Raw genomic sequence first — 26384 nt, forward strand, 5'->3', positions numbered from 1 at the left:
CTTTTACAAATGGCGAGAATGGGTATGTGCGTACCCAAAATTATGCGTACTTGCCTGATACAGGGGATGTCTAAGAGTTAGGACAATTAAGATGTCTTTGTTTTTAGTCCATTTTGTGCAAAGCTATGGAGAAAGAGACTAAAAGGACTGAAGTTTTGACTAGCATGTCACAACTCTATACATTTTCTCAATGCCTCATGAATTTCGCAAGATTTTCTCTGATCCAGGTGTATTAGCCATAAATCCTGTTCATTATAAACATTCTATCCTTTTTCCTTAGGTTCTATCCATCGTCTGTTATTTGTTTCCTAAATAGAAGCCGCACCTATATTATAATCATCTGCTCGCGCACAGCCTTTAGATTGGCTAGAATTAAGAAAAGGTGGAGCTCAGTAGTTCTTACTAATCCTAGTGGTTCTTCCTTTTAGATCTCACTTAAGCTAACAAAACGATTCGCCTCTGCCATATTTTCCTGTGATGTATTACTAGAGGCAGTAGTCTTCGGATTATAGTTAAGACCGGTTCTTTCCCAGTGTTTTCTAGGAGCTGAGCTGGGCTTTGGCCAGGGGATTTGTGTGATTACGAGAGGGATTTTGTTTCAAAGGGAATGGAAGGGCTTATGTCTCGGCCAATGAATGCTGACGTCTGCCTTCAAGATCTCGACCACCATTCAACTTTAGATGCATCGCATCTTAATAACCACCTATATCATACTAATAGTAGTTACTTGTTTTCCTTACCTCATCAGCAACATGGTGTGGATGAACTTGCTAAATTGGAAAGTGCTACAGTACAAAGACAAAAAAGTTTAGAAAGTGCAACACCTTCACTACTACAGCAAGCAGCTCAACAGCCCAAGGTCAAAAGGGGTATGTAGGTCTTAAAATTTTTCTAGCTGTAAATTTATTTTCTATCTTTTGCCTAATGTTTTCAATTCATGCTATACTACGATGATGTTCTTGAATCGAAGCAGTTTTGTGAACCTGTATCTAATCTGTTGATCAATTGATATTTTTGATTGGTGCAAAACCATTTTTCCCTTCCCGTTAACCAGGGACATAATTTGCTATTGGGCAGGGGGCAACAGCCCCCTCCATCACTTCTGTTTGTCCCCCCTTCTGACCTCATTTTGCCCCCCCCCCTAAATTTTTTTTGGATCAACCTATTTTATGCCCCCCCCCCTAAAAAAAATCCTGGATCTGCCCCTGGAAAGAACTGCATGATCAGATAGGATAATAACCGGTTGGTCAATCACTGTATGGTGATTGAACAAAGGGTTTTTCACTCCGGGAACTATATATAAACTTTAGTTTTTTGGGGTTTAGGGGGAATAAAGGTACCTAGGTTAGGTTAAGTATTTAATATATTCTATGCTTTACCCCCACCCCACCCCCTAATGTGCAAATATATAGCCCAAGTTTGTTTCTAAACTATTATTTTTTTTATCATACTTTGTTTTATTTCATTAGCATTAACCAAACTTCACTCCTTGCGTGTTGCCCGGCTACCAATAAAGTACCGGCTCAATTTTCATTTTTAACTGTCATTTTTACTTGATTTTTAAAAATTGGTTCCAAAAGTGCCCCCCCCCCCAGAATTTTGACGAAATTACGCCACTGCCCTTAACAACAGATCTTTTTATAGTCTTCGACAAAATTCATAATCAATTCCATGGGCACAGCGGCTACGGCCCTTGAAAGCCACGACTGGTTTCCGGGGCAAATTTTTCAATACCCCCTCCTCTAACTGTTACAACCTTTCTTTTTAATACAAACGAAGGAGGGAGACCATTGGCTAGTAGATCTAGTTAATATGTGCAACAATGCCTTGGCCCTTTTGTATCTTAATTAACAGGACAGGGCATTTTGAACATCTTTGGCTGCAGGTCTAGGCACGGTAGTATGGATTTATTTAGCGGGGGGCTATTGTTTTGAGCTGCTGATAGATTTACAAAATAAAGTCCAGCTCACGGTGAATTACATGAAGTATTGCTCTTAAATAACTTAAGTGATCTGTATTTTGTGGGGAGTTTATCAGAAAAGCAATCACACAGTTAGATGTTTGACTATAAGAAACTATTAAGAATAAATCGTACTTGCTCGGTTAGAACATTATTAAGTGTTTTATTCGGTGGAAGGAAATAAAGTACAGGCCCAAAATAAAAAATGTTTCCACTGTTCATTAAAACGAACAAAAACTGACTTGTTACTTAAACTGCCATATTAAAATAAAAAAATGAACTGGGCCTGTTTGAGTCTCAATCCTCGTATATTCCCCCTCCATCTCCATATATTTGGGCTTGATACCAGCTGGCACAAACACCTTTACCAAAGATAGCCCATCAAAGGGCTAAAATTGATCGCTTGTGGATATTTTCGGTAAATTGTACCTTTTGTTGTTTAATTTGCTCGCTAGAAGATGAACATACCACTCGATGCGCCTTTTAACGCTGTTTCCGAACATGCTAATTGATATCCTCATAAATTCCATTGTAGAACCCTTAAAGGGACCCTAAAAGTGGCACCTTGTTCCTTTTTCGGTTAGTAAAAATAGGGTAGAAACATACCATTCGATTCAAAATCAAACGATGTCTTAATATTCCACAAGCATGTATTCCACACAGGCTATGTTGATTCACCCTAGTAAAAAAAAAGAAAAAAAAATCCACAGAAGGCAAAGGTTGACATTAAAACTTGTTCCATGTAAGAGGAGGAATACCCCCTCTTTAATCCCTTGTTCGATACACCAAAGTTTTTTAGCACAAGCTTCTAATTTTAATTCAACGGCCCTTGTATTACGGCTGTCGTTCTTACAGAAATGGGACAAAAAGTCAAACTTTAGCGCAAAGAGCAAGGAGTGGAACAGGGGGAATCCCTTTACCCATATACGGAATAATTTATGTTCGTCTTAAGTTTTAATGTTGCTCCTTACTTTCAGATACAAAACTTCCCCTTCCTCCCCCCAAAAAAGATTATACGTTTATCTGAAAGTTAAGATATTTAGGAATTGAAACGTACTCTTTAAGGTATATGGTACCCCCCCCCGAATGCAAAATGACACACCAATCCCACCTTTATAATACTTGATGCGTACTTACGCATAACTGTGAATAATTTTATGGGATATTGAACACAACAGTTTAGTTAAATGAAGCTTTACAACAAGTGTCAGAAACCTTTTTGTCACAAGTGTATTATAACTAAACCAGCGCTATAGACTGTACAAGGAAACCAGACACGAAAGCAGATAAACGGGTATTTGCTAGATAAATTGATGACAAAGCGTAGTTTATCATTGAGTTTACAATATTTAAACGATTGCTTTTTTGGGGTTTAGGGGGGGGGAGGGACCTAAGTTAGGTTACGCACTTAATATATGCTATGCTTATCCCTCCCCCTAATGTGCAAATACATAGCCCAAATTTGTTTCTAAACTATTATATATTCATCCTTTTTTATTTTATGTCATTAGCATTAACCAAACTTGACTTCTTTCATGTATAGCGCTGGTTTAGTTATAATGCACAAGTACCACATTTTTCAGTAATAAGAAGGGAGGCATCGGCCTACCGCATCCTTATTCAAGTTTAGTCCAAATAAAGGGAAATAAGAGATCTGCTCCTATCCCAGCCCCTCGTACCATTTTATATATTTATCTAAAGAATCGTGAAGAGTTAGACAATTCGGGTATTGAAATGCACTTTTTAGGCATCCCCCCACGCATATAATGACCCACTACCCATCCTTCATAACAGCTAATGCGCAATTATCTCACAATTTTATGAAAAATCTAGTGAATCAGCTTAGTTAGACTATTTATATAAAAATTAAGATAAATGTTAATATTAACCTATTATCTATGGATCATGTAATTTATCAGGAATGAATGCGTTATCATACGGCATTACTTCGTCTGCGATGGGAAGCTCAATAAATAGTTTTTGATACTTATAGATCGTTTCACTCCCTCAGAATTTTCAGTCGATAGCAGCTCGGTCTTCTTTGGGGCAAAGTCGTAGATTGGTGCCACATAATAGTAAAAAATATCGTTTTTCTGTGGCACAATCTTTTTGGTTATCAGTATCCGTGATCTTTTATCTGAAAAAAAAAATGCAAATACGACACTTTTGTATATAAGAGCTTGAAATCTCTACAATACAGTTGTCTGATATGGTGAATCTAATGGTATAAATTTTATTAATAACACTCGAATTTTGGTGGAGGGGTTGTTTCCACTTTTTTTAAAAATCGGACAAATTTGTCTCAGGCTCGTGGCTTTTGATGGGTAACATTTAACTTGAGGAATTTTAAGCATTGGGAATCAGCATGAAAAGTCAATTCTTATGATGTTTTAATTGTTACAAAAAAACTCTTTTTAGAGTTTTGGTTAGACCTATACTATTGGCCCAAATCGCTCCTTACTTACAGTTCATTACCACGAAGCGTTTCGAATTTGACAAATTGAACAATTTACAAATCTTCGAATTTGGTAGTTTTAATTTCCATTTTTGTCAATAGGTCACCAGCGGGTTTTTGCAGCACAACAGATTGCTTTCGTCCGGCAAAATTGATGGAAAGTGAGTCAGGTCGCACGTATATTTTAAGGGACGACACCTAATAAAACAAATTTGAAAGTAAACAAATGAATAAAATTAGCTCAATGTTCTTTCAAAACATAATTGTCACAGTTTCACCCCACCCCTCGTTCTAATGGGGCGAGATAATGCCCTTAGCTATACACATAAATTTATGTACTTTCTTTTTTTCAATAGTTTTGTTTTATATTAACAACTAACTTTCGATAAGAAATAAGCACAAACAATAATGGTAACCCACGAAATCAACATGCTTTTGTATATAGCCTTGTAAACTTTGGTAAAACTAGAAGTCACACTTTACAGCCTCAATCCATATCTGGCCTCATCAGGGGACTGTGGCGCAATTATGACGACAATAAAAGCTATTTTTGAAAACAGCATTGAATGAATTTTATTTATTTTGATTTTTGATTTTTCAAATTTGTCTTTATTCAACTTAGTCACTTGAAAGCCATGTGCGATTTGACTCACTTTATGTCAGTTTTGTAGAGCGAATAGAATTTGAAAGTCTGTCTCATTTACGCTGCCAAAATCCACCAATGACAAAAATGGCGGAATTAAAAGGTTAAAAATCGTTAAGTTTGTCGGACTTGATCGTAGTCAATCCATGCATCGAGTGACATGGCGCATGGAGGGGTATATTTATTTTCTAGCTAGCAAATTAATTGAGACAAGAAAAAAATACTAAAGTTTCAGTTGTATTTGGATTCTCGAAAAGGACCTGGTTCCATGATGTGGTACCAAGGCCTTCAGCTCCCACGAAGCTTCACCATGAATGCCCACTTACGCTAGTCGTTAAAATAATAATCGGGGACTGTGGCTAAACTACAAGAGAAATTCTATACACTTGATGTAAAATTATAATTATTATTATCGACAAGGTGATATGGAACTCTTACTTATATTTCATATTCGTCCCATTTGATTCTGTATTTTTTGTTTCGGTTATAACGCACGCAGTATGGATTGATTTTGATTGAACGGTTTATTTCTCGCTGCGTCATGGATGAACTAATTGTGTCAGAATAGAAACACAGTTAGATCGTACGAAATCAAAACGCATTCCCTGCAGAAAACGAGTGTTCATTTAAGTCACATTTCCTTTGACGTTTTACGGGCAAAGTTGCTAGGAACAGCTAAAAAAATGGTTTTGATCAGAAAACATCTCTTACATTTGCATGGGTTCACTTACTTTCCACTTTGTTTGTGGAACCCAAATGAAAACATAGTTTTAGACATTGGTATGGTGCATGTCCTGGGTTTGTAATGCCATGATGTAAATCTATCACTGAGTCTCACTGCTCAATCAGGGTTTTTGGGATTTGTTCCATTTTCCCTTAAACGAACAAATAAACTTTCAAATGGGGATAAATCCATTTACTTAGACAGTGAAAAAACAGGTACACAAGTCCAGATATTTCGGTCACATATACAGCGACCGTCTTCAGTAGAAATACTAAAACACTGACCGTCTTTAGTATTTCTACTGAAGACGGTCGCTGGATATGTGACCGAAATATCTGGACTTGTGTACATGTTTTTTCACTGTCTAAATAAATGGATTTATCCCCATTTGAAAGTTTATTTGTTCGTCTTAGAACGGCAGTGTGGTCTAAGAAAACAACACCTAATTTAAAGGTGTTACGTCGAAAATACCCTTAAATTTTGCACGGGGTACCTGATGCGTGGTGGCAAAGTGAAACTCATGTCAACTCCGTTCAGTCGACGAATGGAAATCGAATATTACTTTGTATGTGTTGTACATCACTTCGAGCCACATTCGTCTTCGTTGTTCTTTACTAGGCGAGCTTCTTCTATCAAACTCTTGAATTCTCTCGTAAAGGGAGAAACAGCCCGAAAATATACAAACGCCCCTTTTCTCAACACATTTTTTCTATATTTTCATCCCCCCCCCACGAAAAAATGAATTCCCGTGGGCTTGTTTTGCCAGCTTATGCTAGTGTCTAGGACCTTTCAGGTTAATGAATAGTTTTATTAAATTCTACTGCAAAATAGACAGAAAAATGAACAGAGCAGCCAAGAAGGGGGGATTATTATTTGGCCGGTATGACGTCTGAAATGTTTGAGAAGATTGCCAAAAAAAGGAGAAACACAAATAAGTTAATGTATAAACTAATGTTAGTTATCCTCTGAGGAATACATTAGAGATAAAGTAAAAAGCCACATATAGCTCAAGAAAAGGGACTCATATGCGACAGAACGCAAATTCAATCGGTATAAGTGTTCAAACTCAGTAATATGAGGCTTTCGTTGCATGATTGAGACAAATGAAACCCTTTCTCCTCTGCTACAGAACGTTCGACATTAAATATGAGTGTACCACCCCTGTATTCTTCATCAACGAATAAACAAAACACATTCAAATTTGTCAGTTCCTATACTTTTGTAACCGCATTTGACACATTGGTTTTCACGAAAATGTCCCCTAAGGGGTAGAGGATCCAACATAAGGACTAACAGATCGAAATTTGCAAACTTTTATAGATGAAATTATATTATCTTTAATTAGAATACTAGAAAATGTTATATATTGACTCTATACTCGGCCACTTAAATGAAACAAAATACATATCGAGGAACAAAAAAGGAAAATAATTATTGTTCGGAGAAAAAAAAAATCAGCTTTTGAACTAATATTTTGAAAGCAAAAAGACACGGATCATAAGTATAGGCTATACCTATTTTGGAAATAGAATAAAAGACAAAACTGATTTCATTGCTTTGACTTATTAACTGTTTTATTAACTTGTAGTTCAATCAATATTTGTTCAGCTAGGAAATCAATTAGTTAATTTACGCGATTTGGCGTTAAGCACTCTTACAAGAGTGCAACAGAACACCCCATACCTTTATTGACCCAAAAATAATCCTTAAAGAGCTCTATAAAACACAAAGCTACTTATTAAAGAGTAGCGATTTATTAGCAACTAGCAAGCTTAACTAGGAGTAGCCAAAACTCTAAGAACAAAATAATTTTTACAACAATATAAACACCAAAAGAATTGGACTTTCAAGATGATTCCAAATATATAAATCCATTAAATTTAAAGTCACTCATCAAAAGTTAAGGACTTGAGAAATTGTGCATGATTTGAGTAAAATTATTCCCAAAAGGAGAGGAATCTTGATGGAAGCTATGCTGTTAAATTCAGCCTATCAGGGACCCCTGTCAGGGTCGTATCCTTTTTTTTTGGGGGGGGGGGGGGTTAAAAAAAAATTGGAAAAACGCATCAAAAATTATCTATATATATTTTGTTACGTTTTTTGAGTCGAGCAAACATTTTTAGGGGAGGGTGTGAACCCTCCTAACCCCCTGAATATCGTCTTCTGAGGTTTTCCTATCTACATAAATATGAACTTTCAAATTGTTCCTTAGAAGGATAGTTATGGATGCGTGTGTGTTTTTTTTTTATTATTATTATTATTTTTACAGGAGAGATCGAATTGAGCCCATGGTAGAACAGCATCAGAAGTCAGCTCTTTTGGTGAAAATATTTTTTATTATCAAAAGAGATCACGCCATGATAAATTGACGGTCTTTCTCATTTTATGGCACAAAGCAACAATTTTGGCCTGACGAGTCTTAAAAAAAAAAACTAAAAATAGCTTGAAGTCTCTTATTTTCAATAAGCAGTCCCTTAATTAAATTTGGAATAAAGGGGATGGGGGAGGAGAATCTACCCTTTTGTCTCTCTTCATTCTCAGTAGCTTTTTTGGACTGAGCGTTCAATACGGACGCCGGGAGTGACAGCTCCCATTCTATTTCAGAAATATTTGAGGTGTAACATAAAAGATGACATTAATCTGCTTACCTTCAAAAGATGGGAGAGCACTTCACTATTAAGACATATTTGTTCGAGGAAATCCCTTTGAAGCCTGAGAAAATATGCCTTATTTTCGAGAAACATGGAAATGAAGACCCAAAACTAACTTTGATATTTCAGCCTCCTAGAAATATTTGAAGGCATGGACTTGAATATTTAAACATGAACGTAACAAATAAGGGCTGAGGGGGAAGAGTAGCAGCTTCTCTTACGTTTAAGAGACCGTTAGATCAAACATTTCGGTTAAAAATCTATCAAACAGTTCGTGGTAACGAACTGTATTTAAACAGTGACTTGACTAAATAGTAACCGAAACTCTAAAAAACGGAGATTTGAAACCAATAGATGCATCAAAAGAATCAGATTTTTATGCTGATTTTAAATATATAAGTTTCATCAAAAGTTACCATCAAAGCCATCTCATACCCATCATACTCATCATACCTCATCATACCCACAAAAGTTACGTGCCTGAGAAAATTGGCCTTATTTTCGAAAAAAAGGGAAAACTGTTCCCTTCTCCTATGGGGGGCTCTCCCCTCCTCAACGCCCCGCTCTTTACGTTAAATTTTGACTCTTTCTCACAACTCTATTTTTTAAAACAGTAAAAAAATTTAGCATAAAGAGCGAGGCGTTGAGGAGGGGACAGCCCCTTTCATATACGGAATAATTTCTGTTCATTTTAAGTTTAATGTCACTCCGGTACTTTCCCATTATATGGGCCTATCTAAAAAGTCAAGTTTGGTTAATGCTAATGAAATAAATCAAATTATGACGAAAACATAGTAGTTTATACACAAATTTGGGTTTTATTTTTTCACATTAAGGGGGGGGGGGGTAAACCATTGCAAATATTAATTACTTAACCTAACCTAACCCAGGTACCTTCCCCCCCTAAACCCCAAAAAAACACAGTTCAATATCGTATACGCAATGGAAACTACGCTATCATTGCCTACTCTATAGCAGTTAACACGTCAAAAACGGGTTTTATCATTGCCTACTCTACAGCGGTTAACTCTAGAGGCCCATATAATGGGGAAGTACCGTCGCTCCTTACTTTCAGTTAAAAAAACTTATTTTTTATTTAATAAGTAAAAAGTGACCATTGCCAATACAAACTGAAATTCTGATAAGTAAAATTGTGCTTACAGTTAATGAATCAACAAAATCAACTTTTTATCCTGATCCCAAATCCCAAATTCATTAATCTTAAACTGGCCCGTCAGTACAACACACTATATATATCCCAAAAGACTCATTCCTACATGTCATAAGTTTACAGGGCTCCTGATTTCCTTAATAGCTTCTCTTATGCTTCCGAACTTACAACCAATACTACTTTCGTGATTTTCCTCTTTTGATACATATTTTAAAGGTTTTCATGTTTCCCATGGAAGGCTATCACCTTCCTGGCCCATCCCTAGTAATGTCCATGCCGTTTAAGTAGGCCTAGTCTATATGTGTTTTGCAGCTAATTTGGCAATACCTCAGTTTCTAACTTATTTTCTCCCAAACGTATGCTGAATAACATATGCATAACAGTATGATGCTGGCAAGCAAGACGTGTTAAATTTAAAAATATCGCAAGTAACGACTGCAAAGCCAAATATTTTAAAATCAGTATTGCCTCCCTTTGATATGCGTGAAAAACATAAAATAAAAAAAAACAAATGGAATTAACGAGTTAAACTAAAAAAAATACTATTTATATAAACTCCCATTTTCAAAGGTCATGCCACACCATGCCACACACTGGAGGATCCAAATGCACACTCAGAAAATAATTATTAGGGGAGGGGCTGACCGGGAGTCCGTGGACCAACCAACGGAAAACTTCAAAAATTTGATAGAAAAAACGGTATTTTTGGGCATTACTTTTAGTTTATTTTAGCTCTTTGAATGCAAGTTTTGAGTAGGAACTAAGGAATGAATGATAAAACCGAGCAGATTATAAAAGATTCGAAAACAGAATGTAATTTTTTCTTGAAGGGGGGCTCTATCCCAAACAAATATGCAGTTCATATAAACAAATGGTTACTATAGACCACTTAAGCAATGATATTAAAGGTAATACATAAGTAAGCACCAGCTTTTAGGAGGGGTAGTTGATCATTTGCACAAGGTTCCATGTTGAAGATGCTATGGTCCAGATTTCCAAGATTCCAATTAATGGCCTTCGAACTGACATGATTATGGCGGGGGAGGGGTGTTGGTGATAATCCTCATTTGGAGGAATATACTATAGACAGTCCGGTACTATTAGTGCTGAAAGGAAAATAGCCTCCTCGTAATTGGGCAGTACAAGTTTGTAAACCAAGTTATAGAAGTTCTATACATGTAAGAGCTGGAGCGGAAACATAGTTTTCTTCTTTAAATTATTTCTAGAGTCGAAACAAACAAATATTCTTTCTATACTAATGCTCAATACTTTTTTCTGTCTCTAATATTATGATTCTATTTAAATACTCTGTCAATGAAATGCTAAGTTTTTGTGTTCAAATGTTTCTATTAGTATTTTTTTACAACACGGTAAAGCTTATTTATTTGGGAAACATGAAGAACATTCAAAAGCCTCCTTTGTATTTGTCGAGGTGCAATTTCAACTTCCATGGTGATTTCATCCGTTTTTTTAAACACCATTTTGATCTAAAAAAGAGAAAAAATTCGCATATTTCATGGAGTATTGCATTTCCAGAACCAACTCTTTACATAAGAAGTTAATATTAAAAATAAATAAAATCACTTTCTCCCAAATATATCTTGACCAACAGACGCATATAACAGTACACTAATGCATATAAGCCAAAACATAGGTTTTCGCGATAATTGCCTAAAAATTACCAAGAATCAATGATTTAAAGCTGGATAACAAGACATGACAGTGATGCGATGAGAAAATAAAAGAAATTAATTGTCCTTTTCCGATCCGTTCCGCTCAATTTCTTAAAGTGTTACCTTCCACATAAAATATCGTTAGGATTCTAAAACTCTTGACACGCGACAGGATTTGTGATGTAACCATTTGCTATTCTGTGGCTGTAGAATCCATTAACACAAGAAATTAATGCTTGCCGTATGTTCTCAGCTAATCAATGTGAGATAAGGGTTAGGTGACCCCTATAAAGATGTTGTCTCCATAAAACAAATCCTTGGGATCTGTTAATTTCCTGTGGAAAAGTGTAGCACCGTATTCCAACCACAAGAAATAAAAGACATGTTGATTTTTGGCTGATCGAGAGATGAACCAAAAACAGTGACACCCACTAAGGCTGTATCCAGTGGGATTACGGGGTTTGACCCCCCCCAAAAAAAAAAAAAATTGACTGGTAGAAATGCAACAAAAATGCATTTAAATTTTTCATGTGTTTTTTAAAGTTTTTTTTTATTGTAAAACCCCTCCCGAACAATAATCCTGGAATTGCCCGATCTCTCCCTCCTCATGAGAAAATGAAACTTGTTAGACCTAGCAACATAGAAAAAACTGAGGCTGACCTGCCTCCTCCTGAAGCAAGTTCTATGGGTATGTTTCAGCTCAAAAAATTTCTTTTATTTCCTAATAGTGCAAACTACATGATTGATTTTCAAGTTACTGGCAGGTTAGCTTGCTGGTTACTTACTGGGAGTCAAAATTGGACAATGTAAGCTCAAGAATGCTGAAGGTACTAGAGTTTGCGACGCATAACCGCAAACGGCACAATAGTTTCAGCGGATCCTCTGCAGGATCTCTAGCCTCAGATATGGGAAACCAGTGGCAGATCCAGGGGGGTGAGGGGGCGCAAGTTTAAAGTAGTGTAACATAGTTTAGAGTATCGTAATTTACTTAATTAACGCAAGTTTGCGTTAATTAAACTTGCTCCTAACGCAAGTTTATCGGATAAACCTATTTTATGCCCCCCCCCTTTCTAAAAAAAATTTTGGATCTGCCATTGTGTGAAACTGACCTTATTGTCCCTGACTGTTAAGAGACGAATCATTATTAAACTATTTAAGAAGGCCACTCTGTATATTTAAAAATTGAATAAAAAAGTTTTTTCAACTGAAAGTAAGGAGCAACACTAAAACTGAAAACGACCAGGAATTATTACGTATATGAGGGGGGTTGCCTGCTCCTCAAGACCTCGCTCTTTACGCTAAAGTTTGACTTTCTGTTCTACTTATTTAGGAATGACTCCTGGAACACAAGGCCGTTTAATTAGAATAAAAAGCTTTTTCAAAAGTTCTAAAAAAACACGGATCCATGATTTTTCTTCTGGCAAAAAATTAAAAATAAAATAAAAAAAATTCTGGTACGCTGAATCTGATGGTGCGATTTTTATTAAGGTTCCTTGAATTTTCGGGGGTGTTTTCTCCCTTTAAAAAACCGTACAAATTCTCTGAGGATCTTAGCTTTTTATCGGTAACATTAAAATTAATGAATTTTAGGTACTTTTCTAATATATGTACAGCACGCGCAATATTGTACATTGAACATGCTTAAGAAACTAGTCAAACAGGTTTCTTTCAACGGACAATTCCTATACTGAGGATTGCAATCAGTGATTTATAACTGCGTTTACAATATTTAAACTTTTGTTTTGTGGGGCTTAGGGGCAAGAAAAGGTACCTAGGTTAGGTTACTTATTTAATATATGCTATGCTTTACCCCCCTCTTCTCCCCCCCACTAATGTGCAAATATATAGCCCAATTTTGTTTCTAAACTATTATATTTTCATCCTATTTTGTTTTATTTCATTAGCATTAACCAAACTTCACTTCTCACGTGTTTTACAGATATTAGAACAGTACCGAATTTACATAGTTGGAATCAGCATATTACCATTTCTACTACTACTACTACTACTAAAAACTCACCGTAACAGTAAGACGCCTGAGGCCAACATACCTACGCACGCTTCTCATCTATCCTAATTTATTTAAAGCCTACATCTATACACCCTCCCAGAAGTTCTCATTCCCCTTAAATCTTTCTTTACGACATCCTCCGACCCCAACCGTGGACGACCTGCTTTCCCTTTAGTCCTAGACGGTTGGCCGAAAAGGAAATCTTTGGCAATCTTTGATACATCTATTGTTATTTAAATTCCGGTTTTTGGACTTTCTATTACTATTGGACCGAGTCACTCCTTACTTACAGTTCATACTTACATCAAACACTTCGCACGAAGTGTTTGATGTCTTAATAGTCGTTTTCGTAACTATACACTACTTCTCAATTGAATAATGAAAACAGCTCCACATAATAGGGAAATTTTTCTTAGAAACAGTTTCTTTGAAAACACGTTTTTCAAATCTTGGTTACTTTGGGTCAACTTTCGCTACTGAAGTCAAGCTGCTGCTGCAACCGTAAAAAGAGGATATACCCCAGTCAGTAAAAAGCACACACAAAAAAAATAGGAGCTTATAATTATCCTAAGAACCATACAAAATACAAGAAAAAATATATAATCCATTTAAAGAGTTCAATTATTTTGAAAGGATGGGCTCAAGTTTTGTAAAAAAAAAACAACAACAAAAGGCTAAACATAGCACAAATTAGGCAGTAGTCCACAATTGTGTTGCTTTTTTTACAAACCACAGCTAAAAATTTTCAAAGAAATCAGACCTTGATCAAATATAGTATTTTTATAGATAATATAAATTTGCTTTTTTTGATTTATATGGAAGACTATCCTCAGGGAGGAGGAGAATCAGGAGGGAGTCAAAATGCAGGAACCTTATTCTAAAATCAGACTTTGCTAAAGACCTCTAATTATATTTCAGTAGGCATAAACATTGAAGATCCCAGAACCATTTACTAATAATTTGTCATTTCCTACTATCAATATTTATTGCTGAAACTTGTATAGTTCACTAAGGAGTAGCATTCATGAAGAAGGGTTAAATTTTATTGCTTTCGCACCATTTTATTACAGTCCAATAACTATAAGCCTTATGACTGAAATAGCCCATAAACGTCAATTTTGCTACCAAGCCACAAAAATAAGCAGAGCTGATTGAACTGGGATTTATATAGCTTTAAATACAAGCTTAAAAGGGCTGTACATGGCTTAAGTTATGATATTCTTAATATCTTGGATAAGAGCTATGAACAACATCGTAACAGCTATTATGATGTTGGTTCTACCTGACAATACGCATACAATTCTGTTTCGACGATAGGAAATCGCTTATAGTAATAATTATATTATTTTTTTTATTTTTTTTTTATTATTTTTCTTTTTGAGTCTATTTAATCTAATTAATTAATTTAGTTTATTTATTCTATTTTTTCTATAGTTTCCATTTTATCTATATTTTCTTTTCTTCTCCTTCGTATGTGAGTAAGTGATCATTTTAAATTTTCTTTTGTTTTTTATCTCTGAGTAAGCAATTCATATGTCTTCCCTCTTTGTACAGGCCAATGAGCCTTTGGGGGAATAATAACATGTAATATTGTATGTGTATCTAATGAAGAATAAAACTTATCTTATCTTAATTACTTTTATTACTTTGAAACAAAAAAAAATAGTGTTTCAAGGTTCTGTTTTTACTTAATGTGAAGGATGTTCGTCAGGTGCGTACGAAGACCTTTTCTTGGGTGGGGCAGTAAAAAAAAGTTTGTATTCATAATTTGAATAAGGATTGCCCAAAAATTGAGGATTTCACAGGGATCCTGAGCCCTTCCTTTCCATGAGTACGTCCTCGATATAAGTACTAGCCAAAAACAGCTTTAAGGGAAAAGAACACGAAAATTCTAAGGTAAATTCATAAAATTAAGCATGTATATTTGTTTGCCAAATTTGCTCTTCCTTGCCTTATAAGAGTGAATTTCCTTCAATAACTTTTAGCATGTTTGTGACCAAATGGAAAAATCTACCACAATGAGAACAAAGCCGGATCTATTTCATAAATAGTGAATGTAAAAGTAATCAAATGTAGCTAATCCTTGTATTACGCCACTCAATTACCTATAAAATAGAACAAATAAAAAATACGAAGCTTCAGTGTAAATGATATATTTTTGCCGGATTTATGATAAATTGAAGAAGAAAAAAAAAAATTAAAACGAATCTCTACCGACTTCAAACTAACAAGACCTGATATTCATGGCTGTTTTATATAGCTAGTTAAATATAGGGTAAAAAATAAGTAACAATAAACACGACAATTAGCAGTCATTTTTCTGGTTTTTGAACCAGAAATTTGTCATTATTCTACTCAGGTTTTGTATTTAGTTATATGATTCTGACTTCTGTTTCCCCAAAAACAAACTCGAGTTTCTTTTCTAAACAGTTCCCAATCCTAGTTGCTTTTGTCTTTGGGCTACTTCTCATATCCCCTTCCTCTGCTGACCAGAACATATGGGAGGAAAAATACTATTAACCAAGTTTTAATGAAAAACAGATGTTAGAGAATCCATTGAACATCAATAATTAATCGTCAGTACTGCCAAGTCAAGGTTGAACAACTATCAAAACTACAATCAAAATTCCCCAATACTTCTAGTTATTTGAATCTACCAAAAGTCATACTTTTATGACACCCTGTTTATGCCTAGCCCAGCATGCTGGGTGCTTCAAATTGAAAAATTGGTCACAGAATCACCCAGTCCTGGATTAGCTCTCTGTTGGATATCTCCGACCTAGAATCAACCCTTTATGTTATATGCTGCAGCATCGACTGTTTTGTCCAATAGTGAAGTCTCTTGGTACCGAGGGAACTCTGGTACCACAAACTTGTGTGGCCGCCGTCAGGTTAATTGTCCTTGTAATTGTTGTTAAAACTGCCATTCCCCCTATCTGGAATACGAGAACCATTTATAATTCAGACAAAAATGCTTACAAAATTTATTTGACAAACTGTGGGCGCTATAAAAATCTGACAAGGCTGTTAAATTCAAGGTGGAAGAAAACTCACGAATGTGTTTTGTAACGACTTTGTGACATCTTTCAGCATCCAAAAATTTAGATTAAGAAAAAACAAACTTCAAAATACTCATAAAAACTGATGGAAGTGGGAAAATAGTGATTCTAAATCTAGGTTCAAAATTTGTTATTGCAAGTTAGGTAATTTACACTCTAAATTGGTGTCCTGGAGATGTTTTCAAGTACCAAATTTCACCTTTCCTTTCTCTAGAACTTTCGATTAATTTGAATTTTTTTTAGCGACAAATGGCTCACGTATTCATAAAGTGATCTACAGCCCTAATTAAGGTCCTGGAAAGTGTTTTCAAATTTCTAGCTTTATCCGTTTTTCTTGTTATATGAATATATTAGTCTAACTTAGAAAATGAAAATCAAGTTGGGTTAAGGATCCATCTTTAATCCTGGGAATCATCTTGTGAATGCGTAGGGTTTAAGAGACGTAAGCTCTTTCGTAAACTCTAGGCCTAGCTTCATTTCTATTTATATTCAAAGTTAAAAAAAATTATAGTGCCTGTCTCCTCATAATCTCTAAGGCCTTAAAACCAGAGGCGGGGAGCAACGGGCATAAAAACACTTCCGCACCCCTCATTTAGGATGAGAATTCATCTCAGAAAGCTTCGTCGATATAGGTCACTAACTTTCTAAGAGAGCAAAAAACGGCTTTTCTCTAAATTACCGAAATACAATTTTGGAATTCAGACGTTATTTCTCCATCCTATAAAGTTTTTCAGTAATTTTTTCAGAGCTTGTTTTTGCCAAACTTGTTTGGACTTAGATATTTTTTTTTAATGTTTAGAAAGTATTTATAATACATTCCTTAACATTGAATTCAAACCAATCTTTCAACTACATTCTTTCCTTTATCCTACTTGAATATTTATCAATATTGTTTTCTGACTCTGTCTATTTATTTAATCCTTAGCATAAGACTTAAAAAAAAATGTTGCTATAACACTGTGCTTAATGCTACTAGACCAATAATATAATTATTGTGATATCCTGTCATCTTTTTGCGCAATGGTATCAAAACGATTGCTGACCATCCCTATGACCAACATGGTTAACTAAACATTAAAAAAATAACTAAATAATAGGCTTTGAATTGGTATTATTCTACACTCTACCCCACTTCGGCATATTCGGTCCAAGGAATTCCATGATACCGATTCTTCTTAGATTTTCTCCCACATTTTTATCTCCATTACCTCTCTAATCAACTTTCAGTTTTTTCTCAGTCAGCACTCAATCAACGAATCCACCTAAGTTAAACTAACTTAAAGAGGCGGTGTTGCGTTGGAGAGGCAGCAGTTTCCTCAGAATTAGATTAACAATCAAGTTGGTGCTTAAAACAAACGGAAATTATCCTATGTACAAGGAGAGTTTCATCTCCTTACTGATCCAGCATTTTACAGTAGAGTTTAGCTTGTGATGACTTTGTGAAATTATAGCTAATATCTATTAATATACAGAAATTTAAGAAAAAGCCCACCAAACGACTCTCATACCAAGGTTGGTAGTTTTTTGTTCAAATGTTTTGTAAGACCATTGGTCAATAATACACTTGCAATTAGCAACTGATTATAATTATTGCGCCCTAAGCAAAGGTTGGACTTAAGGGTGAACAATGTTGAGGGGTCGGGAAACCCATCTCACGTAAAGGATAATTTCTGTTAATTTTTTGTTTTAATGTTGTCTTTTATTTTATTTTTGAAAAAAATGTTTTGTAAGCTTACCCTATATATGGGTTTGATATTAGATCTTAAAACGAGAATAAACTAACTCATATTAAAAGCAAAACTTACACGGACACAAATTTTATGATAGAACAGAGGGAACACAACGAACAGAAATAATACCAAACGGTACAGCCAAACTTAAAATGCACCGAGATTCTGGCAAATAAATTTGGTGCCCGCGCCCTATCAAAACCTCCGAAAAACTTGAGTGCTATTTTCCCTTTGCTGAAAACTAAAAAGCTGTCTTAAATGAAATGTGATTATTGTCAATTCATTTACTAGACATTTGAAAGCAATGGATTTAAAAAAGTCTCTAAAGGTCTCGAATGGATTTAAAGGTTCTCTAAAGAGAGTTTTTCATAATCATTAAACTGCTTGGTTTAAAAAAGGCTTTGGACTGGACCATTGCAGGGGCGTCGTTTGAGGTGGCAAGGGGGGGGGGCAGTTGCCCCCCCCCCAATAATGTGAAAAAAATAATATTATACATCCCATGCCCTTTGACTATCCAGATATGGACCCCTCTTGCCCCCCCCCCCAAAAAAAAATTGCTGGAGAATCGCCCCTGGACCCTTGTTAGCTTGCCATTCCAGGCGACTTAACGGTTTGTGTATCAATTCTAAACTTTGGTCAACCTAAATGAGACTCTAGGCGGACGTGCCTCTCCAAAAGCTAACACACAAGTATTTGTCCAATTTGAGAGTCATAGCTACTCCCGCCATTTGCCCGTGACGTTTACCAAACAAAAACCTGGAAAACTATAAGTCTACAAGCTCGCCTGCAAGTCCAGGGGACATGTCTGCCATGTGTCAATCCTAAAACACGGTAGTCCACCCGAGACTCTAAGCGGGCAAGCCTATTAGGCTTAGGTCTTTTGTTCGCCTGTGAGTACAGTCAAATTCAGTCTCCCATTTTGCATACAAGTCCAGTTGACACTGTCCGTCATGAGTCAAACCAAAAATCTCAATCATCCCTTAGTTCTATGACTATCTACCTTAGTTCTATCATAGGATGGATGGATGGATGGATGATAGACAATATCTAACAACAAGTGAAAATGACATAATTTTTTATACAATCCTGAAACATACTTATGCCAGCTTTGCCTCTCACTCAGACTACCTTTCTTGGCTTTGTCTCCAATTGGCCAATGGCTTGATAGCAACTTGATTTTAATTCAAAAATCAACGGACTCGGATTCAAACCAAGGATTGAAATAAACCAAGGTTTCCAGTTTTAGAAAAAAAACTAAGTCTGTTCACTGGGAATTTTTTTGGATGTTTGTTTATAAGTCACTTTGAATTCAGCAGTCAATTTCGTTGTCTTTTGCTTCTTTTTGGAATATTAATCCTTACCCTTATGAGAATGCAAAGCTAGAAGTTAATTAAGTGTCCGGGCATTAACTATTAAAACAAAATGTGGACTTGACCGATTTAGATTCTGAGTAGCTTCCGTATAAAGTCAGTCAAGATCTTATCTAAGCTTTTTGATTCGGCAACATTTGTTTCATCATGTTTTTTTTTCCAGCAAACAATTTTTCCCTATTGCCAATCCTGTTTTCACGACCAGTTCATTTTTCACAGTTTTTCTCCCTAAAATACAGATTTAACATCTTTTAGTGAAAAGAGTTATTTTGACCAAAAAATAGCTTATCTGAACAAAGCCTTGGGCAATCACCTTTTAAGTTTGTACAATAAGCTTTACGCTGAGAATTAATTATAAATTGGGACTCAGCTTTGTCCGTACGTGCTAAGACTGGCTAATACTTATAGTAGTATCTTGCGTGTTGGTCAAGCAAGCTTAATCATTTCTATTGTTTTATATAATTAGAAGTGACAGGTGGTTCCATCGATAGGATCTAGATTACTTTAATCATTTCAATCGATGGAAATGAGCTGCCGTATGTTGTGGGATGTAATATGGATGTTTCGATTTAGATGTAAATAAGAAATCTGAGGGAATGGGTTGACAGGAGGAAGCTCCAGTAGGAAATGGGCAAATTCCCCGATTACATATTTACCAATTAATAGGATGATACTCTGTTCATTGACAGCTAATTTTTAGGTATTCCAAAGAATCTCGGCTATTTATTAAACGTAAAGAAACGCTGTTCGTCCATCAATCATCGGACGAACGAAAATTGCTTTTGGCAGCTCTGGCTTCCTTCCCTTTAGACTTAATGAGGCGTTGGGGTATTAGGCGGCTCAATTTTGTATGCTTTCCCTCTTTCTTTATTTTTGAAAGAGCTCGAGCAGATAAAAACTTGGCTCTTTTGCATGAAAGACTAAAGGGCATTGCAGGAAAGTCACCATAGTTCAACCAAACACGTACGCACAGGGTTGCCACCTGTAGCATGAAATCGCTATTTTAGCACTATTGCAGTCATTGTTTTTACCCTAGCACCAAAAATCGCAGTGTTGCAGGCAAATTTGGGCAATTGCATAGCGCTATAGGAACTGACCGTGGTGGCAACCCTACATACTCAGTAATTTTTTGGGGGGAGGTGTCAACGCTATTTTTAAGGGGGGGGGGATAAGAAAATAAGCTTTATTTGATGATTTTCGTAAGAAGTACCAAGAAATTCAAGAAAGTTTAGTTTTTGGGGGGGGAGTCTAGGTCCCAATCCCTCCCTCTCCTTCGTGTGTCCCTGATCATAACATAATCTCTTATGTTGAAAATACAGCAGTCAGCTCTTCCCAAGGAATGTTTAACAGGTGAGTTTAAAAAATTGAACATAAATTAAAATAAGTGCTATCATCGTTTTGCTTAGTAGTTGGGCGGGAGGTTCAATTCAAAATTAGAAACTGGGCCTACAGAGGTCTTAGTAATAGTAGAGAGGAACTTAGTAATAATGTCTATACTGATTTTAAAAATATTTTTTCCAATGAAAAGACGTCAAAAATCTAGCCTCCTCTGACTGAGGAAGAGAATTTTCATCTATTTATGAACGGCACTGAACAAGCAATAAAATGAAAAAATAAGTTAAAAGTTTTGAAAGGGATTTTTTGCATAAAAAGAATCTTATATTAATCCTTTTTGAGGCACTGGCCCGATGGATTCTTCCCTCTAAGCGGGCCCAATTCGAAGTCAACAGTTTTGATGTTGAATTTTTGGCGTACAGTTCGATATTGTTGACTCCAAATTGGGCCCACTTAGAGGGAAGAATCCCAGGGGCCGGTGCCTCAAAAATGATTAATATAAGTTCTTTTTATGCAAAAAATCCCTTTCAAAACCTTTAACTTATTTTTCTTATTATGTCAAACATTATTTTTTACTTCTTTCTTATGCTGAAGAGACAGTTTTACTTCAACCAGGTGCATTCAAACTTTTATCATGATTTCCTATAATCCTAACATAATTAGGTTACGTTTGCAGTCCATGTGAAATTAGAATATTTTTAAAGTTGATAAATTTGGAAACGCTCATTTTAAACTATTTGAGGGGCTCCACAAGAAGTTAAGCAGACTTTAACCTATATGAGGATTTTTCTAATATACTACTTACTATATTACGCTATATTTATGAAGTAAAAGACTGTGTGCCAACCTGTGGAAGAATTTGAGTTTCAAAAGACAATCAAAAGTTTGAAACCCCAGCAATGTAATTCGCAACCAACAAATATGATTGGAGGAGAGGGCCAGGAGATTTTTACGTGCCGTTCTATGCTAGCAATAACTGTTGACACCTTCAGTACATATTGATTTATTTTTTTAAAGTGACTTAAACATAGTTACTCCTGCGCCTGGAGGCAAATACGGCAGTAACAGTAAACCACCAGCTTTACCTTTTCCGTGGCTGCAACTAAATCTCCTCCAGCGAAGGCCTTACCAGCATTGCCTGTTTTCAAGGAATTGGATTATTGTGTGTTAGGGTTCCCTGGCTTGCAAAGGCCAGGGGGTCCACCCCACATGTCATATGGTAACCCTCCTTCAGCCATCCGTACCATATGTCCCCAGTACATCCTGCGGCGTCTTCGAATGATTTCAAGTTTGGAAGTAGGGTTAGTAATGAAGTAAATTTCTTCATTGGTTACCTGTCCTATGGTAAAATATGGGCTCATTTTGTACTCCTTCTAAAACGTAAACTTTTACAATTTTTTTTTATAATTTCACATGTCCTGCCTGTCCGTAAAATGCATTCTTATTTTCAAGCTTGCGCATGCGATTTTAGAAATTAAAAGCAATATTTTGCCATCAGGCTGTTTTTTTTAATCAAGCACTTAAAGTGTTGCATTTTCTTTTTAAACTATTTATATTCTCTTTTCAAAACTCACCAAAATCGTGAGTTAAAAGGGAATTAAAACAGGGTCCATGGCGTTACTGTTTCCTTTATCAGATTCGCTATTGACATTCTTTAGAAAATAGCACTGCTACAACTAGCCACCCTTTACTATTCTCGTAATCTTCTGCAAGGAAAACAGCATTAAACTTATGGACTATCATAGAATGTGGCATTTACAAACCATTAAATAATTGGATGGATGCACAGTCCGGCAAAACAATAATTGTGATTGACTGTTCTCGACTCGGTAGCTTTTGCAGCGACCGGTGGTGTACGAGTTTCACAAATGTTTCGTTAACACATTACTTTTCGTTTGATTGTAGCTTTTCACCGAAAAAATAGGGAGTTTTAGTTTAAAAGTGTGGAAATCCTGCTTTAAAACAGTAATATTCATAGGCTGGTTCTATAAATGCAAATTATAGTGAAAGAATAGTAGAAGTAGTTATGAGTAGCTAAATGCAATGAGGAATTTAAAACAAGCTCAAACTTTATGGATTGAAATCGTTAAAGTAATAATAATAAGTAACAAACAAGGCACTGACCCAGAAATGGGATGAACCAGTTGTCTTCTCCCCGAAACATCAAATTTGTTGCCACCCTTCCTGTGTTATTTGTAATCTTTATACAAATTTCCTATTTTTGCCACTGTTTTTGAAGCCCGCTCTCTCCACACCACAGTTTATAGAATTATCCAGTAAGTTTATCGCAGATCATTTCTGGTCTTCATTCTCGGTACGAACAAAAAGCTCCTGCCACTTATTTCTACATTAGCGGGTTAGTCTGTTTCCGTCAATCAATGAGAAATGGTTACAAAGTGCATTATTCGTAATAGCGGGTTTCCACTTGTTTCGTGTCCAAGAGAAATCTGACTTGTCTACCCGTGAAAAGATCTAATGCCGCTTATTTTTATATCTGCAAAAACGTTCTCTGGAGCACTCGCACCTTCGTCCGGGTTTTTATAATGGGTTGTTATTATAGGGTATGATCATACTGCTAATTCTATAAACTGTGCTCCACACCCAAAACAGACTTTTGCGTTCATCACTCAGCATGGGAATAATCGAATTAATCTTCAATTAGACAATATCATACAACCAAATGTTCGAGTACATAAGCAATTTATTAACCTAATTTCTTTCTTATGTAGAACAACCAACAAATGACACCAGTAAGCATTGCCCAGTTAATACAAAAGAGAAGCCGTCTTCCGAAGTTAACTGTCCAACAACGACATCCGATGATGACAAAGATTCTCGCAAGAAACGTCAAAGACGTCAAAGAACACACTTTACATCACAGCAACTTCAGGTATTTTTTTTAACATCACTTACCACACTGGGCACTCGAATATGGCGAATATGCGTTTATAAACTAAGACTATTACTAACTATAATAATAATAATAAAAATAATCATACGCTGGTCATTATAAAATTATTCGGTACTGGTGCATTATATCTAACCCAGCTCTATACACTGTATAAGGAAGACCAGACAAACGGGTATTTGCAAGATAAATGAATGGCAAAGCGTGATTACTTATTGCGTTTACAATATCTAAAATGTTGTTTTTTGGGGGTTTCGGGGGGGGGGTACCTAGGTTAGGTTAGGTTACGCATTTAATATATGCTATGCTTTACCCTTCACCCCCACCCCCTAATGTGCAAATATATAGCCCAAATTTGTTTCTAAACTATTATGTATTCATCCTATTTTATTTTATATCGTTAGCATTAACCAAACTTGACTTCATTCGTGTATAGCGGTGGGTGAGATATAATCTACAAGTGCAAATTATTCTAAAATGTTTCGCCTCTTTTTTTAGTTTTGGCCTTATTAAAGTTTTACCTTTAAGAATTATTTAGTGCTTTTGGCTCCACAAGTGGGTAATGTTGTATAAGCTGTGCAGGTTGATTAAGAAGGGTTTTTATTAAAAGCAAGAAACAGCAGCAAAAACCACTGTAAAGAAAGAAATGTCTTACATTAAATCGAATATCACGTAATTACTAATTTTTATGCTTTACTTGATTATTTTTATTTATATCACTTCGGTACCAGCTATACATTTTATTTTATTACTAAATACTATTAATTTCGGCTAAATTGCCCAAAACTATTTAGGCTGATACGCAAGCTCAAATCTTGCCTGGAGATGTGTTTAAGACTAACAATGACTATAGTAACGACTAACTAACAACAACAACAACAAAAAAAACATTGGGATAATTTGAGATATTTTCTTTGCAAGAGAAGCTAATTATTTTTGTTAACTTAAGATATTTTTTTATATAATTTTAGAATGGATGGTTAGAATGGATTTTTTTAATATAATTTTAGAATGGTTGTAGAGAGAAACTTTAAAGAGGCTAATTCGACCGAACATTAAAAGTTCTTGTGCTGTATTATGGGCTAGAATTGAAATGAATGCATCGTACCAGACCTTGAGTACTTAGTACGAGGAGAAATAAATCCATATGATAAGTCAAGTTTAAATCGAACAGAAATTAAAATGAATAAAGAAATCAAGCCCAAAGTGAACTGACTTGACCATGGATATAAGATTGGAGTTATCTTCCCTTAAGGCTTTTTAGGGCTGGAGTGATACTAAAAACGAGAACTTTTCCTAATTACATTGAATAGCTTTTACTTATATTGCTTTACACTTCTTTAGCTATGTAATAGAATTTGTCATCCCCTTGAAAGGCTAGATTGACACTTTTTAACATTCTGGCTAATGAATTGTTCTAACGATTTTGTTTAATTTTTGTTTGCAACCTGTGCTATGTTGTTATGTGTCTAAATGCTTTTGTATAATCCAACCCATTACTACTATCATCATTATTACATCTTAAAAAAAATCAAATCAAAGTAAAAAAGGCCTCACCCCGTCCCCTGTAAAAAAATGATATCAAATTTATTTGTGACAATCAATTTAGTTTCAAAATTAGTGCACGATACTAATTTTCCCAACAGTAATTATTCAGTTATTTTTGAATATCTTTGTATTTTAAGAAGATGCTAAGTTTCACCAACGTTTCTTTTTTTATGCCTAACTTTCCAAAAGTAAAGAAGACTTATAGCGATAGAAACGTTTCAGAAATGTCCATTGGTAAAATTTGAAGCTATAAGTAGCTTTCAGTGAAGCATAAATGAAATGTCTTAGGAAGTTTGGGGAAAATAACAGTCCCACTTTTATTTCTAACAATTCTGTCCATATCAAGTTTAGTTTTGTTTACTGTAATTTGTGTTCGTTTTCGGCTTGATTTCTTCATTCAAAGTTATTTATGTTCGTTTTAAATTTGACTGTTCATGTTCGGTGGTGCTTGTTTTGAAGTCGCTATTTACTTCTCGTAGGGAAACCTTTTTTATTATTTCTTTAATGGCTTGAAGTCATAAAGAGTGATAAGTTATATACTTTTGTTTTAGGAACTCGAAGCTACATTTTCAAGAAACAGATATCCAGATATGAGCACCAGAGAAGAAATTGCGTTGTGGACAAACTTAACTGAGCCGAGAGTTCGGGTAAGGTGCATTTATTTCACTGGGCACATGAAAAAGACAACTTATAAGATTCAACAGGGCAAAATTCATTAAGACTCCAGCCGATAAAATTCAACCCATGCACAACTCAATTTGACAAAAGTCAGCCCCCTAGCAAAGAACATTTGCCTGAATTTAAAAAAAGGGGGAAACACCCCCTAAAAGTCGAAGAACTTTATTGAAACTCACACCATCAAATTCAGCGTATCAAAAAACGATACTGTAGAGGTTTCACGCTCCTATCTGCAGAAATGTGGAATTTTGTATTTTTTGCCAGAAGAAATGCCCTTTTTAAGTTACCAAAAAGATTTGACCATAAAGAGATGAATTTTCTTTTGAGGGTTTTTCCACGGAGGAATTTTCCCTGGGGCGGGAAATTTCCAGGGGATGAACTTGTCAAGGGAAATTATATACTGGGAAATTTGCCAGAATCCTTAAACAAAATTCTTTTTGTATGTCTTGCTTTCGCTTTTCCTGATTT

The 26384-nt window shown here is 35.5% G+C and overlaps 1 protein-coding gene across 1 annotated transcript; it reads left to right on the forward strand.

The window, feature by feature from the left end:
- The first annotated feature begins 518 nt into the window (after positions 1-518).
- Positions 519-25957, forward strand: LOC148938602 (uncharacterized). Its single transcript, XM_089107671.1, has 3 exons — positions 519-869; positions 23512-23672; positions 25790-25957. Exons 1-3 carry the CDS (start codon positions 608-610, stop codon positions 25955-25957), a joined length of 591 nt encoding a protein of 196 aa, XP_088963797.1. The 5' UTR covers positions 519-607.
- The last annotated feature ends 427 nt before the right edge of the window (positions 25958-26384 follow it).

The sequence above is a fragment of the Artemia sp. Qi Xiang Cuo genome, unplaced genomic scaffold (assembly GCF_049724085.1).
Source record: "Artemia sp. Qi Xiang Cuo unplaced genomic scaffold, ASM4972408v1 HiC_scaffold_3085, whole genome shotgun sequence".
NCBI classification, from domain to species: Eukaryota; Metazoa; Arthropoda; class Branchiopoda; order Anostraca; family Artemiidae; genus Artemia; species Artemia sp. Qi Xiang Cuo.